This window comes from Pongo abelii, chromosome 16, assembly GCF_028885655.2.
Source record: "Pongo abelii isolate AG06213 chromosome 16, NHGRI_mPonAbe1-v2.0_pri, whole genome shotgun sequence".
Taxonomy (NCBI): domain Eukaryota; kingdom Metazoa; phylum Chordata; class Mammalia; order Primates; family Hominidae; genus Pongo; species Pongo abelii.
Window position 1 is genome coordinate 47,746,783 of NC_072001.2, and position 16,199 is coordinate 47,762,981.

Below are 16,199 nucleotides of genomic sequence, written 5' to 3' on the forward strand. Positions count from 1 at the left end.
TTCAAGAACACCCTGGGCCACATAGTGAGACCTTTTTAAATTTTTTTCTCTACAAACAGTAGCCAGGCATGGTGGTGCATGCCTATAATCCCAGCTACTCCAGAGGCTGAGACAGGAGGATCACTTGAACCCAGGAGTTTGATGTTGCAGTGAGCTCTGATCAAGACCCTGACTTGGTTAAAAAAAAAAGTAATTTTTTCTGTTTCTTAGATGAGGGAAAATATGGCATGGATTGACTGGGTATTAGCTATTATGAAATTATTATTAGTTTTATCAGGTATAGTAATGGGAATTATTTAATAATTGTGATTTTTTTAAAGTCCTCATCTGTTAACGAGTAAAATGAAAAAAGTAAAGTACACTCCCATTAATGTTTACAAATGCATGCACATGTTTGATATGTATAGATTCATGGAAAGGGGCTGCAGGAAGCCCAGGATTTCATTCCTACCACCACCACAACCAACTAAGTGCTCAATCAATATTGATTGACTCAGTGAATCAGTCCCGGAACCAAGAATGTGAATTCCCCACAAGCTCCCCGACCTTGGGAGGCCCAGCAGCCTCTGTGTGCTCTGTCACCAGCGCCTGGCACTTGATTCATGCTTTCAGTCAACACTGAGGACCCCACCCAGTCAGCACCACGAGTGCTAGGGAGTGAAGAGGTGTCAGGGCGGAGAGCTGGGAAGGACCCTACAGGCAACCTGGAAGGCAGAAAGCAGCGGACTGCTCCACGGACCCTAAAGGAGAAAGAGGACATGTTGGCTCCTCTAATTCCCTCTTGCAGCCCACCTCTGGCTACAGCAGATGCTGGTGTGAAGTCACCTCTGCACTCAGTCACTGGTTCTCTGACATCTTCCCCACCCAGTCTCCCTTGTGCAGCACGGTGCTGCCTCCTCCCTCCTGCCTGCTATTGTGTGTGCGGGAGGCCTGGTGGGGAGTTGGTGGAGCCAGAGGTTAGGAGAAGGGGAGGCAAATAGGATTTATGGGATATTTGCCTTTCCTAAGAACTGTCCTCTGCTCATGATGTCAACCTAGGTTCAAGGTATGGAGGCCAAATAACAGGGAAGCAATGCTCGAAAACTAGCAGCCAGCTGGGACAGAGGCTGGGTCTGGCTACAGGCGGTGGGGCCTGGTCAGGGTCATCTCTGGGTGGCCTCCTCCACACACTGACTTCTACCTAGGGCTCAGGGAGGAGGACGATGAAGGGGCAGCAGTGAAATGGCTTCGCAAGGAGTGCATAGGCTGCAGGACGTGCCTCCAAGACACCAGCAGACATTCTCTGGTAGAGCCTCTGCCCCTCACTCCCAGCTTCCTTCTCCTCTTAAAGCCCTGGCTGAAGCAGACACTGAGCTCCTTCTCTGGGCACCTGAAAGTGGGCACAGGGCGTGAGGATGATGTTTCCACCAAGACTGCTTAGTGCATCTTCTCATCAGTAGGAGCTGCTTGGCGGGGGTGGTGGCATGGGGAGCATCATTGTCCTCTAGGACTGGACCCCTCAGGCCTATGAGAGGCAGCATGTTGTAAAGGACTTGATGCCAAGATTCCTGGGTTCTGTCTAATCCTGGGCCATTGACTAACCCACTGTGTGATTTGCCAAGTCACTTCCCCAATCTGAGCCTCAATTTCCTCTCTTGTTAACTGAAGGGTTGTGTTAAGACAATCTTAAGGTCTCCTCTGGCATTTATATCTTCTTCATCTACAAAATGATTTTGTATGTGGCTTGTTGTGAGGATTAGAGATAATTCATGTCAATGAAATTATATTTGGTAAAGAAAATATGTCACCTTCAAAAATCCTGGGATCCTTTCCTCTGGGAAATGGGTAACCTAAGTCCATTCCCCGCTAAACAGGTCCATAAATAGCAGCATGAGTCAGATAGCACCAACAATATTTATTACCCAAAGCAATCTGAAAGATTAGGGCACAAGGTCATGGCTTTCCCAAGTTACAAGAAAATCAGAACCTCTTCAAACTCACCCACCACCCATAGCCAAAGTAAGGGATTAAAGGCTATAGCTCAAGCTATGTCATGGCTATTATATCCTCATTCTTGATGAATAATCTCAAAGTCACAAGTGGGCATGATGTGATTTGGATCCAAATCTTACCAGAAAAAAACCCTACCATCAAGACAAGACAAGTTCATAGAAATCATTCCAACAGAAAGATACCAAGAGCCTTTACTGGCAATGGGAAGAGGAAAGGTTTTCTGTTTATAATAACCAGAAAGAAATGGAATTGTCTAATAATCATCAGTTGAGTATGAGCCTAGTTGAGTTGAGTATGAGCCTAGTATGGGATGCTAATCTTCTAGGGTGGGGAAGTCTTGTGAGCTAACCAAATCCTCCTGGTCTCTGGTGAGGTCCACAGGTGGCAGTTTCCCAGTGGCCTAGTGACAAGGGACCATGCTTAGGGGTGGGGTGGGGCATGTTGGGGAGGGGGTCCTTCACTTGGCAAGTGAAATAACACAATTCTCAGGAGCTGAAGAAGAGGCAATCTTCAAACAGTGCTGAGAAGTCCTCTTACTTTTTCCACATTAGGGGAATGCAAGCTGGTTTAACCTCACATGACATTTCCTTTTTTGTTTGTTTGTTTTTTTCATTTGATTGGTTTTAAAATTATCCTGGATCCAGGAAAGTGATACCTTTTCTTATTCTCCTTTTATCATCAAACCAAACAGCCAATATGTGTCTAGAAACATTGAGTTCTAAACTGAAAGTGCTGACAAGCCTTCATCCCAGACCCCGAGTGGCAGATTTTCATGAAAATCAGCTTCTGGGCCAGTTAAGTCTTCATGAAGTTATCTTTTCATAACTCAGCCGTCATTCCCCTCCGGGTCAGTAGCAGTGGAACCAGGAAACCCAAGGGCCAGATTTCCTTCCTCAGTGAAGGCACTCCAGGAAGAAGGGGAGTTCCTGGCACCTGCCTGCCAGACTCCGCTCTACTTGCTGAACTTTGCTCAGCATGAACAGGCCATTCTGGCTACAAGTTCCCCCAAACTATCCCAGATTGTATCTTTAAGGCACACCAATTCCTCTGTGTAAGGACTTCTGTTCACAATGAATTGTATTAGTTATTCTTAACATTCAAAAAAGAAAGTTCTGCATCAAAGCCCACCCATGTCCAGCCATTGTGCCCTGAGATACCGAGACTATGGAGATGAGGGCAGAGCCAATTAACATCAGGGATTCTGGTCATTGGGGTCACACTTGAGCATGATTTTCAACCCCAATCCCTTTTTAAATGTTTCAAAGGCCTCCAGAGCTTTCTCCAGAGGAAACCTATGTGTGATGAGAGGTTTTACGTTCACAGACTTGGATGCAAGCATCGAAATCGCCACTGGCCACCTGTAAAAGAACAGGAGCATTATATTCAACCTTCAAGAGGAAAGAGCCAGGTGCCCCAAACTACCAAGCACTAGATCAGCTTGGCCGTATTTATTGATAGCACTGTGGTTCTGCAAAGCCAATTTTACAGGCCAACAACCCAGGAAAGGACCTTATGGCTTATGCTTCAGGGGTACAGAGCCTATTTCCAATTGCCCCCACCCCTCACCCACCCGCTCACTCTGCCATGTCTGCACGGAGCCTAGAATTCCTGTGGCATGAAGGTACAAGGCACATGGTGGAGGCCACTGGGAAAAGGCAGAGAAGCCGTGGGGAGGCAGCCCAGGACAAACCAGTCACACCCACTAACAGCTCAGCTTACTGGAAAACTGGCGCCCTGATGAGGGCATGGAGTTACAGCCTCTAAAGCCAGGAGTAAGGGACACTGCTGGAGAGGGGGGTCCCAGCCAGAGGGCCGCAGCAGGGGAGAGGGTAGAGCTGCAGAACATGGGTGGAGCAAACTCAGACCCTTTCGCTCCCCAGCGTGGGCCCTAGGGCTCAGGAACGGAAGCCACAGGACTTGATTTCTTCCTTTTGTCCTCCTTTCTCTCCTTCTTCCCTTTAAAGGGAGAAAATGGAGATCTGGCAACTTAAGAAAATTGGGGGAAAAGGGGGCTTAGGGCGGATAAGCAGCAGACACTCAGTAACAGCATGCTTCAAAATCCGCTCCTTCCCTCCCTCCATCCATCCTTCTGTTCCTCCCATTCTTTTTTTTTTTTTTGAGACAGAGTCTGGCTCTGTCGCCCAGGCTGGAGTGCAGTAGCACAATCTCCGCTCACTGCAATCTCTGCCTCCTGTGTTCACGCCATTCTCCTGCCTCAGCCTCCCGAGTAGCTGGGACTACAGACTCCCACCACCACGCCTGGCTAATTTTTTGTATTTTCAGTAGAGACAGGGGTCACCGTGTTAGCCAGGATGGTCTCGATCTCCTGACCTCGTGATCCGCCTGCCTCGGCCTCCCAAAGTGCTGGGATTACAGGCATGAGCCACCATGCCCGGCCTTCCCATTCTTTAACTGGGAGTGAGTGTTCTCTCTTTGGATCCCTGTTATATCACACAGCTATCAGTGTGGCCAGGGAGTGCCCCCATGAACAAACAGGCAGAGACTCATGGGCTCAGAGGCTGAGTGGGGCCTGCCCTGGTCTTGCTGGAGGCTGGGCATCCCGGCTCACCCACAGCATACTCACGTGTTGCAGTATCGAAACACGCCTTTGATATCCACCTCCCGGAGGACTGCTTGCAGTAGGGGTACGGTGGTCATCTCAGAGCCCACCCCCACAAGCACGAGGGTCCCACCAGAGCGAGTGGCCTGTAAAGGAGGTAAAAACAAGAAAGCTCAGAAGATAAGAAATACTGACTTCCCACTTACAATAACATATTGTCATCACACAAGTATCTTCTGGTTGCATCAGCTGAGCATCCAAAAATACCAGAGAATGTGATTCTTGTACACTGCTGAACTGCTCAGCCTGCCAACCAAACTTAACTGAGTGGCAGAGTAAACACTGTTTTCTTTAAAGCTTCTGAAAAAATACACTTAACCCATGGAGAACCAGGAACAGTGGGAACATCTTCCAAAGCTTTACAGATTCGGGACCCAATATTGGCTTCAGCCACCTCCACAGTCTAAGCACCTGTTCCTCCCACAGAGCGCCCCTCCACAGGCAGCACTTTCATCAGAGCTGGAAGGAACCACTTGCCCTCTAAGCTCACCGGTGGTGAGAAAACTATAAACATGAGACAGATGGGCCACTTGTATTCTGTGGTTTAAAAAAGGCTTTATCTGTGCGTGCAGGCTGGCAGTTAGAAATCTTTTTGTTCCGGAGATGTTTACCTCAACAGTATGAGCCATAATGGGTTTTGTCTTCCTTGAATGTTTATCTGCCTTATCAGTTCCCCACTTGGAGTGGGTCACAGGCAGCAGTGAAATTTCTCACGAAAATTTCCCCAGAACTCCCTGTGAGTGCTGTGCTTGTTTCAGAGCTTTCTGGGGATCACTGTGCTCAGTGTGGTGAGAGACAGAACAATGGACAATTCAGTCATGCTGGGTGTTCATTACAGTCAGCAGCAAGCATTTATTGGGACCATTCTAGGTGCTAAACAGTGGAACTAGAGAAAGGCACACATCACAGCCTCCACTTCTGAGATGAGGGATACACCATGATCACAGCCTCCACTTCTGAGATGAAGGATACGCCATGGAGAGAGGCCTGTGGTGCCCCCACCATCAACAGCTGGAAATGCCAACTGTTCCAAATGCTCTCAGGGCAGGGTACAAGAGGGTGCAAGAAGAAGGAGAGCCACGGCCTTTAAGTCCCCCAGCTTATACTGCCTCTCTGTGGGGTGCAGGTCACTGACCTGCCGACAACTTGAAGACAGTAGGTGCAACTTACTCATGTCTTAGCCCTCAAAGTGCCCAGCACAAAGCCTGGCACATGGCAGGTACCCAAGACATACCATGGGTAGATCAATCACACACACACACACAGACCCATTGTTCCTCTCTGAGCTTCAGCTTCTTTTTGCCCCTTCCCACATGGCGACCACTGCCTATGACAGTGAAGCAGAGGGCTGGCCAACTCCAGCTGAAACTCAGGACAGTGCCAAGGTGGCACCCGGTCCTCCCTCTCCCCCACTGCTTCCTCAGCTCCCAAGGCCACTGGGCAACTTAGTAGAGGAAGTCTAGGCAGCTCTGCTACTCAGCTTGGTGGGTTAGCCTTCCCTAGAATGTCTCATGTGATGCAAAGTGCCCTCCTGCTGTGACTCTCAGAAGGAAGGAGGAAGCCCACGCTACCGTGGGGAAGCTGTCTGGGAGGCAGGGACGGAAGTCCCCTGTGGTGGCAGCTGCCTGCTACCCTCTCCAGCCCTGGCCCTGTCCCCCAACCCTAGCAGGGTTGTTCATGCCCTCCTTCCCTTCCTCTCCTAAGCAGCGGGGCAACTCAGGCACTGGGGCCTGGCAGGGCTGGGCCTGGGCCTGACTTGGCTTGCCTCAAACAAACCACAAATCCCTCAGCATAAAACAGTAACTGATTTTCAGGGCTATTATGCAGATTAGGCCTCATGTTTATAAAGTACAGCAGAGAACCTGGCATACAGTAGGGCTTGGAACCTGGAAGTTATTCTTTTCCCTTCGTTTCCTCATACTTTGATCTGTCAATGCCACTCCCTCCCACCACCTCCAACTTCCTGCCAACTTCCTATAAGTGGTTGGTGGGTCGCTGAGGGGCGAGTCAGGCATTGGCAGCTTATCTGTTCCTAGGTCTGGGAGACAAAACAAGCAGTAGTCAGCTGTGACCCTGGAAAATCACCTCACCTTCATGACTAACTGAATGACTGTCACTTTATATCAATGACTAAAAGACTGCAGTTTTCCTCAATAAAATAAGACAGAGATTTCCCATATACAATTAAGGCATGGTTCCCTGTTTTTCTTCTTGATATTTTTACCAAAACTACTGCACTTTTAACATCACAGGTATGATCATGAAGCCAACCGTGTCCCCAAAGTGTGTGTCCTTAACATTTTTCAAGGCCCACGTATAGCTGTTATATTGTGTGAACCTCAGATGGCCCAATGAGGATGTAAGGCAAGTTCAAGTACAGTGTCCACACTAGAGATAAGAAAACAGAGATAGCAAAAGATGAATAAGTTTGGCTTGGGGCTCACACAGCAAGCTGGTAAAGAAGCTTGACTCCCTACTTCTGCCTCCTTCACTCCCCTACGCTGATTCCCCAAAGCTGCCCTCAGCCCACTCACGTAGATGCCCGCCTGGATGGAGGCCTCTGCCCCCGTGCACTCGATGGTGACTTCCGGCTTGCACCCCAGCAGACCTTCTACTTTCCTGGCAATTTCCTGAGGGCTCTCCTTGGAGATCTGGAGGACTAAATCAGCCCCAATCTCCTTGGCTTTGGACAATCGGGTAGCAGACAGATCTGAAGGTAAAAAAAAAAAAAAAAAAGAAATTCTTTCAAACGGAGAAATCTGATGACTCATTAGCAAGAAAAGAAAATGGAGGTGTAAGATCTGATGGCAACAAAGCTCTCGTGCAATGGGTGGTGGTGTTGAGCCCAACACACATACTCTTCACACCAAGCTTGTCCAATCTGCAGCCCACATGCAGCCCAGGATGGCTTTGAATATGGCCCAACACAAATCCATAAACTCTCTACAAATATTATGAGGTTAAAAAAAATTTTCTTTAAGCTCATCAGCTATCATTAGTGTTAGTGTATTTTATGTGGGGCCCAAGACAATTCTTCCAATGTGGCCCAAGGAAGCCAAAAGATTGGACACCCCTGCTCTACACCCTCATACACCCCCATATCCACCACACAGCTACACACACACACATTCTCTCTCACACAAACTCTCTCTCTCTCTCTGATAGCTTCTCCTAACACAAAACACACACTCACACTCTTCTATATCTCCACAATCCATATGACACTACACACTCACCCCCTCCACACTGTCACAGATAACCTCTCCTCACACATACACATACAGTAGGCCCAGCTGTTTCCCAGTCAAGAAGATTGAAAAAGAACAAAGTCTTACCAGTCACCACTACTTGAGCTGCTCCCATTGCCTTGGCCATGAGCAAAGTGACCACCCCGATTGCCCCTAAACAAAGCAAAAGACGGAAGATTGTGAAATATTAAACATCTGCTCTCCCACTTGTCCAGGCCATGGACAGGAACCATATCTTTTGTGTGTCTCTAGCATCTATCCCAGTGCCTGGCATGATAAGACCTTAGCGGCTGTTTGTTGAATGCAGAAGTGAATGAATCCATGAAGAATTATTCTCTACATAAAATACGCTCCTAGTGCTGGGTTCTATTTAATCCTCTCAAACCTCAGAGCTAAAATTTTCCTACTTACTCCTGGACACTAATGGAGATAATCTCAAACCACAGGATTCAAGGAAGCACAAACTTACTCAGAAAATAAGAAATCTCAGAAGGTCTGGACTTGTTTTCCTGTTCTTTCTTTGCTCCTACCTTCGTGAGAACCCATCACACCTCCCCCAGAGAGAGACATATTCCTTTTAGGTGCCCTCTGAGGACCACCTGGAGAGGGTCCTTAAGTGAGCTGGCTCCCTGGGTTGGCCCAGGTGCCCAGATAGCCCCAGGATACTCAGGTATCCAAGGATTTGCCTGAGACACCTGCTTCCCCATAGTATCTGCATGCTATGTGACACTATGGTTTTAATATAAAAATCAGGCCCACAGAATGAAAGCAATGCAGACTATCTTTGGGGATTTACTTTTTGTACACACCCCCGAGAACAATTTTGTGAGCTCCCTCAGAAAACAAAACATTGAAAAATAATACCTGAAATGTCCAACAAAGCATGATTTAAAAACTACACGGCTACTAAAAATTATGCCATAACTCTTTATCTATTGACATGGAAAAATGTTCACAGTATTTTTTTTGAGGCAGAGTCTTGCTCTGTCACCCAGGCTGGAGTGCAGTGGTGCGATCAGCTCACTGCAATCTCCACCTCCCGGGTTCAAGCAATTCTCTCACCTCAGCCTCCTAAGTAGTGGAGATTACAGGCACCCGCCACCACGCCTGGCTAATTTTTGTATTTTTAGTAGAGACAGGGTTTCACCATGTTGGCCAGGCTGGTCTCAAACTCCTGACTTCAGGTGATCCGACTGCCTCAGCCTCCCAAAGTGCTAGGATTATAGGCATGAGTCACTGTGCCCAGCCTGATTTTTAAAAAAGAGTAGGTAAAGGAAGTGTATTTAGCATGGTCTCAGAAAAAAACTAAGTAACTAAAAGATTCTATACCCAAATATTAATAGTGGTTCTCTTGGGCTAATCAGTGATGGGATTGCAGGTGAATTTCTGTGTGTGTGTGTTGGGGGCAAGGCATGCATGTGTGTGGTGTGTGTGATTTATTTTCCTTTTCTATGGTAAAAAGGTACTGGATCCACGCAGATTTTTATAAGAATCTGTCACCTGAGTCCCGCAGTCTGCTAGCCCATTGTGGCAAGTCTATTCTACATCCATCAGCCCTCTTAGGAAGCCCTGTGATCACTTATTTGACCAGCCAAAGAAAATCACAAACAAGTATGAGGAACACCAGATCACACCCACAAGGAGTGTGAGCGTACTGTTTGGGTCACCAGAATGATTTGGTCTGAGGCTGCTAGGGCCTGTTCCAGATGGCTTGAAACGGGATGAGAGAAGGCAGCTAGCTACAACCCTACTGCAGGCAGACTGCTGGCTCACAGTGGTGTGGGAGCAGACCACTGCTCACTCCTCCCACTGGCCGGGAGCAGGGTCTACCTTAATCATAGATGGGACTAGGCCACCACTTTGCTGGTATAATTTGAAAATTCCAAGAGTTGCCCTTCCTTTTACTATCAAAAATATTTCTCTAAGGTGGAGGTTGTAGTGAGCCAAGATCACACAAATAAAAAAATTTCCCTAGTTTCCCATTAAGGGTTCAAAAATAATCACCAGATTAATTCCCTTTTTTTTTTTTTTTTTTTTGAGACAGAATCTTGCTCTGTCACCCAGGCTGGAGCGCAGTGGCATGATCTTGGCTCACTGCAACCTCTGCTTCCCAGGTTCAAGTGATTCTCCTGTCTCAGCCTCCCAAGTAGCTGGGACTACAGGGGGCACACAACCACGCCCAGCTAATTTTTGTATTTTTAGTAAAGATGAGGTTTCATCATGTTGGCCAGGCTGGTGTTGAACTTTCAGCCTCAAGTGATCCACCCACCTCAGCCTTCCCAAGTGCTGGGATTATAGGCATGAGACACTGTGCCTGGCCCAGATTCATTCTTTTTGTTTGTTTGTTTTGAGATGGGGTCTTGTTTTTTTTGAGACAGGGTCTTGTTCTGTCACCCAGACTGGAGTTTAGTGGCACAATCATGCCTCACTGCACCCTTGACCTCCCAGGCTCAAGTGATCCTCCCACCTCAGCCTTCTGAGTAGCTGGGACTACAGGCACACACTACCACACCTGCTAATTTTTGTATTTTTTTGTAGAGATGGGGTTTCACCATGTTACCCAGACTGGTCTCGAACTCCTGGGCTCAAGTGATCCACCGGCTTTGGTCTCCCAAAGTGCTGGTATTATAGGCAGGAGCCACCATGCCCAGCCAATTCATTCTTTAAATGAATGAAAGGGCTATGTTTCCTAGGACATATAACCCTAGTTAATATCATGTCTGCAGATACTCATTTGTTTAGCAAAGTGCTAGTCACTGAGGGAATGGGACACTGCAATCCTCCCTTACCCAGAAGGATTCTAAAACAAATCTCAAGCCTTGGAGGGGGAATGAGATGGGTAGACGGGTCCCTGCATTCCCAGTCAATGAACCCGCAACAGGTTGGCTTCTGTTTCTTACCAGCTCCACAGACAAGGACCTTGTGTCCCAGGGTAACTCCACCTCTCCTGCAGGCATGGATCCCCACAGAAAGTGGATCAATCATGGCGCCTTCCTCAAACGTGACATTGTCAGGAAGCCTGAGGAGTTAATCGAACACAGCGATACTCTGAGTTAACTACAATGCTAACAATAGTATTATATATGCCCAACGTCACTGTGATAACAACCATAGCTAACATTTATCGAGCATTTATTTATGTACAGAGCAATGTGCTAAGCAATTTATATACATTAACTCATGTAAATCCCTGGAATAGTTCTGTGGTAGGTACTATCATGCCCGTCTTACAGATGAGGAAACAGGCGTGGTGGGTTAAATGACTCGCCCCAACGGTCCAAAGCTAGTGAGGGGCCCAAAGCGTTCAAATTAGAAGCCAGATATGTTCTCATCACAGAACCCATGCCACAATGTCCCCATCTGAAGAAGGCAACATGGTTTTCTTTGGAGAAATCAATTCAGTGAAATGAACACATTATGTTTTCTTTAATGTGTTATCCAAGCTACGGTATGGTGGTTATCATTAATAAGTGAAAAGTTTGTTTATTTACTTATTTATTTATTTATTTATTTATTTTTGAGATGGAGTCTCACTCTGTCTCCCAGGCTGGAGTGCAGTGGCGCAAGCTCGGCTCACCGCAAGCTCTGTCTCCCAGGTTCATGCCATTCTCTCGCCTCAGCCTCCTGAGCAGCTGGGACTGCAGGCGCCCGCCACCATGCCAGGCTAATTTTTTGTATTTTGTAGTAGAGATGGGGTTTCACCGTCTTAGCCAGGATGGTCTTGACCTCCTGACCTCGTGATCCACCAGCCTCGGCCTCCCAAAGTGCTGGGGTTATAGGTGTGAGCCACCATGCCTGGCTGAAAAGTTTATTTAACAAGGAGTTAACATGGCCACGATCCAGCATCTCATCTGCTTCTCAAACTTACAGCCTCTTTAGTTTCACTTTAGCAAACAATCCTATCACCAGTTTTGCACAACAGTGATTTAGCAATGGGCATCACTCTGATAGTCGCCTCCCATATTATACATTCCAGAAGAACCACATCTGAGGACAGCGGCTGCCCTGCTGACCCAGGACCAGTCAAGAAGGAAAAAGGACCTGTTCCACAAAGCTGATTAAATGCTGTGTCACCTTCACTCTGGGTTCTAGGTTTTCACTTCCACTGGCATCTTGACCCTATCAATAATACAGCTGATGACGACAGCAAATATTTGCATAAAGCTTTACAGATTAGGAAGCACACTCATCCATTATCTCATTTAATCCTCATGATAACCATGTTAGGCAGGTAGGGCAGGCTTTTTTTAGAAAACCTTTAGTTCACAGAAGAGGAAACTGAAACTCACTGACATTGAGAGAATTGCCAAGGTTATGAAGCTAGGGAATGAAGGCCAGACTTAACCAAGGTGTCCTGATTCCACATCCTCTGCCTGTCCCATATCAGCTGCTTCCTGGTATGAGCAGCTGTGTAGCTAATATTAATATCCAATTTCTGCTAGTTCCTCACTGCCCAGGATTTACCCAGCACCCCAAATCTCCACACACAGGAACAGGAAAACCCTCAAGTTCCAAAAAGAAATAAATGTGGCAGCCAAACCATGTGCTCATCCCCATGATCCTTTCAACATTGTCTCCAACCTTCAACAGAATAACTCAGAGTCCTCCTGTCACTGTCCCTGATCCTTGATAGAACTACTCACCCGGCCAATGGAGGCCCAGCTGCCACCCACCACCCCCTTATCCCTTCCCCTCGGCTTCTTTCCCATCACTTCCCCTACTCCAATCCACTCTCCTGCTCTGACTGCGATCACACTCCTTCTACTCCCCCTAGAAGTATCCCTTCTATATAACACGAAAAAGTTTAAAATGAAACAGTGAAGATTCCTAAACTCTCTCAGGGACTCCACAGGCTCCTAGACATGCCTGCCTTTCCACATCTGGGCCTCCTGAGGAACTCATAAGGGCTCCATGCAGAGGGTGGCCTGTGTGGAAACTACATGGAGGAGAGATGGGATTGGGGAAGGTGATGAGGGAAGATTGTTATCAGGAAGAATACTCTACTGATTAAGCAGATTCTGCCTCATCCGCCTGCACCCAACACAGCCAACCATGTTGGAAAGCCACCTGGTGTGGTGGCAGAAGCGTGCACAAGGAGTCCTGGAGGCCAGCCCCACTGGCACTGACCTTGGGAAAACCACTGACTCCACCCTCCCCAATCTTGTCCAGTGGGGGTTGATGGAGAACAAGGATGAGAAGACTCCAAGTTTCTTCCCAGCCCCAAACTTTCATGACTTTATAAACACCAGAGAGTGATGAGACAACTTGGTAATTTTTACAATGGGGTTCAGGGAACAGTCCAAATTGGGTAACGGATGATCAAGAAGACAAGGAGGAAGCAGGAAAATAGAAAGAAAATAGATACACAAATAAAGAGGCTGTGGTAGTATGGGAATCCTAAAAAGACATCAGAGAGGAGGGCTTCGGTCTGGGGAAGAACTGGGGACACAGGCAGAAAGCACCCTGGGAGGAGAAGAAAGGCAGGGGCTGTAGGACTCCCCAGAGACCTTCCTCAGCACCCCCACTGCCATTGCCAACCAGAGCCCCATCATTCCCTATAAACCACCAGCACAAGGCCTACTCCTGCACCTCCATCCCCAGACCACTAGGCCATGACTATGGCATAGCTTGGTACGATTTACTGAGCACTTACTATGTGCCAGACCTCATGCTGGAGACTTGATATGCTTTTCTCATTGGATCTCATCAGTAATTCTATGAGGGAGGTACCATTACTATCTATTTTACAGGCGAGGACATCGAGGTTACAAAATTTAAGTGACTTGCCCAAGGTCACACAGTTGTAATTGGCAGAGACCAGTGGGCTTCACCACTATGCTCTTCTGCCTTCCATGAAACTTTTGTTTGGTGTCTTGACTTGGAAAGGGCCCCATAAAGATGGGCTCATTCAGGAACCACTTGCTGAAAGGTGTACTCTGCACATGTAACCTGCTTACTTCTAGAGCAGGTTCAGGGGTTGACTTAAACCTATCACAAGGTCTCTGGCCTGTGACTCCTCTCAAGGCTCCCGGTGGGCCCTAGAAAAACTCAGATCTGTCATACTGCTCCTGTGACTGGCACCTGGCCTCCATCAGACAAGCCCCATCCTGGTTGAAAACAACCAATGGGGCCAGGCTGTGGTGGGAGAAGAATGCATCTGGGTTGGGTCAGGGGGAAAGCAGCACTTCGGCACCCTAGAGCTCCATGGCTGGGGCCATGAGGGGTCATGCAGAAAGGGAAGCACTTTGCTTCCTCCAGACTCAACTTCACAATTTCAGGGGTGAGAATTGGAGTAGGGTAAGGGAGTGGGCACAGGGCAGGAGCTTGAGACTCAGAGACCCCAGTTTGACTCTTGGTTGTGCTCTGTGCCCAAGTCAATGAGCTTCCTTCTGCCTTGGTTAACCCAATAACGGTGCCCACCTCACCATTATTCTTGTGGAGATTAAATAAATTAAAGCATGCAAACCATTTATTAGCACAAGGGCAGGCACATAGTAATAATAATTATGACTCTCCATGCATCACCTTATTTAATATTTTGGCGAGTAAATGAAACTGAATCAGAGAAAAGTGAAATCATTTCTCCAAAATCACTTGCCAGGAGGGAGTAGATCCAGGATCCCAGAGCTCAAGCCCTGGCAGCACATCACGGCACCTCAGGAAATGTCAGCTGTTGCTGTCATGGTGTGTCGTTGTTATTGTCGAGGTCATTGTTGTTGTTTTTCTTTTTGAGACGGAGTCTTGGTCTGTTGCTCAGGCTGGAGTGCAGTGACGCGATCTCCACTCACTGCAACCTTCACCTCCCAGGTTCAAGCCATTCTCCTGCCTCAGCCTCCCAAGTAGCTGGGACTACAGGTGCCCGCCACCAGGCCTGGCTAATTTTCTGTATTTTTTTAGTAGAGATGGGGTTTCACTGTGTTAGTCAGGAAGGTCTCGATCTCCTGATCTCATGATCCACCCGCCTCGGCCTCCTAAAGTGCTGGGATTACAGGCGTGAGCCACCACACCTGGCCGAGGTCATTGTTGTTATGACCTTTCTGGTGGTTGCAGTGGAAACTAATAACAGAGGATGAACCACAGGAATTCCCTCCAGGATGTCTGCAGAGGGTGAGTGATTTCAGCAATAATTTTCTATTGTTGCTCTAAGTAAGGGAAACTGAAACTGAAAGACTAAAACCAACCACTGTGAGTCAGTCTTATTCCTAGGGAGGCTACCCTCTCTCAATGCCACCAAGAAGAGTAGCCTGCCCAGGTGATGCCTCATGTTTGGAATTATGAGCTGAAAAGAATAAAGAAATAACCACAGGAAACAGCACCAAGCTAATGAAGGGAAAGAGGTCCCAGGAGACCCAGTGGGACTGTGGACACTAACTTGTAACAAAAGGCTGCATTGTGCTTATAGAACCGGCAGAGGTTCCCGTCATCGGGGGGTGTGGCACAGAAGAAGTTGGAAGGCGACAGATTGTATCGGCCAATCTTGCAGAATTCATCATTTTCTCGGGGAGCACCAGGCTCGATGGCAACACGATCACCTGGAGAGGAAAACAAAGATGGCACCATGTCCGAGGGTGGGAGCAGAGTCTGCCCCCTCTTTGGTCTGGTTCTTTGTTTTCCAACCTTTGAAAACAGCAGAAGCAGAGATGTTATGAAGGCTTGCATGCTCACGGGCAGATGCCAGATGAGAGAATCTAGCTTAACGAGCCACCCTCCTCCCTGGGGACCCAGGGTGTCCTAGGCAAGTGAGGAAACTCGGGATGAAGCACAGACTCACTCTGGGGGAAAAGGACCAGCCCCCTCCTCCACAGCCCAGTGTGGCCTGCCCTTTTTCCAACTCCTGCAACAAGCCAAGCTACCCCTCTGTCTCCACAGCCACTTCCCAGCTAAGGCAAGCCAAGTATAGTTCCCATCTCACACTGCTGGGGAAGGTGTAGCTAATACATGGAGTTTGCAGGCATTTTTTCTTCATCTGTTTGGAAGATAGGGAGCAAAGCCTTTACAAAGACAAGAGCTATAATTACAGCATGTTTTATGTCCAGTCTGGTCATTTTTAGACAATAATTAGGAGTCAACTGATTCCTGGTAGTAGAACTGCAAAGGCCAATGACCTGCAGAGGCCTCGTACAGTGGAGAGTAATACTCAAGGCTTCTGAACAGCCAGCTCTATTATATTTCTACTCTATGCCTCACAACACCTGCTTGGAAACCCAGCCTGAGAACTGCTCTCTAATTGTTTTCTTTTTCTATCTTTTTATTATGAAGAATTTCAAACACACAGCAAAATTCAAAGAATTGTATAGTGAACACCTGGATACCCTCCTTCTACATTCTTCGAGGAACAT

The 16,199-nt window shown here is 47.6% G+C and overlaps 1 protein-coding gene across 1 annotated transcript; it reads right to left on the reverse strand.

The window, feature by feature from the left end:
* Positions 1-1,874: 1,874 nt before the first annotated feature.
* On the reverse strand, positions 1,875-15,710 carry LOC100444417 (sorbitol dehydrogenase). The gene is made up of 6 exons (XM_024232936.3): positions 15,233-15,710; positions 10,761-10,879; positions 7,948-8,013; positions 7,147-7,322; positions 4,577-4,698; positions 1,875-3,350 (listed from the first exon to the last, which is right to left on the reverse strand). Exons 1-6 carry the CDS (start codon positions 15,517-15,519, stop codon positions 3,185-3,187), a joined length of 936 nt encoding a protein of 311 aa, XP_024088704.2. The 5' UTR covers positions 15,520-15,710; the 3' UTR covers positions 1,875-3,184.
* Positions 15,711-16,199: the final 489 nt, after the last annotated feature.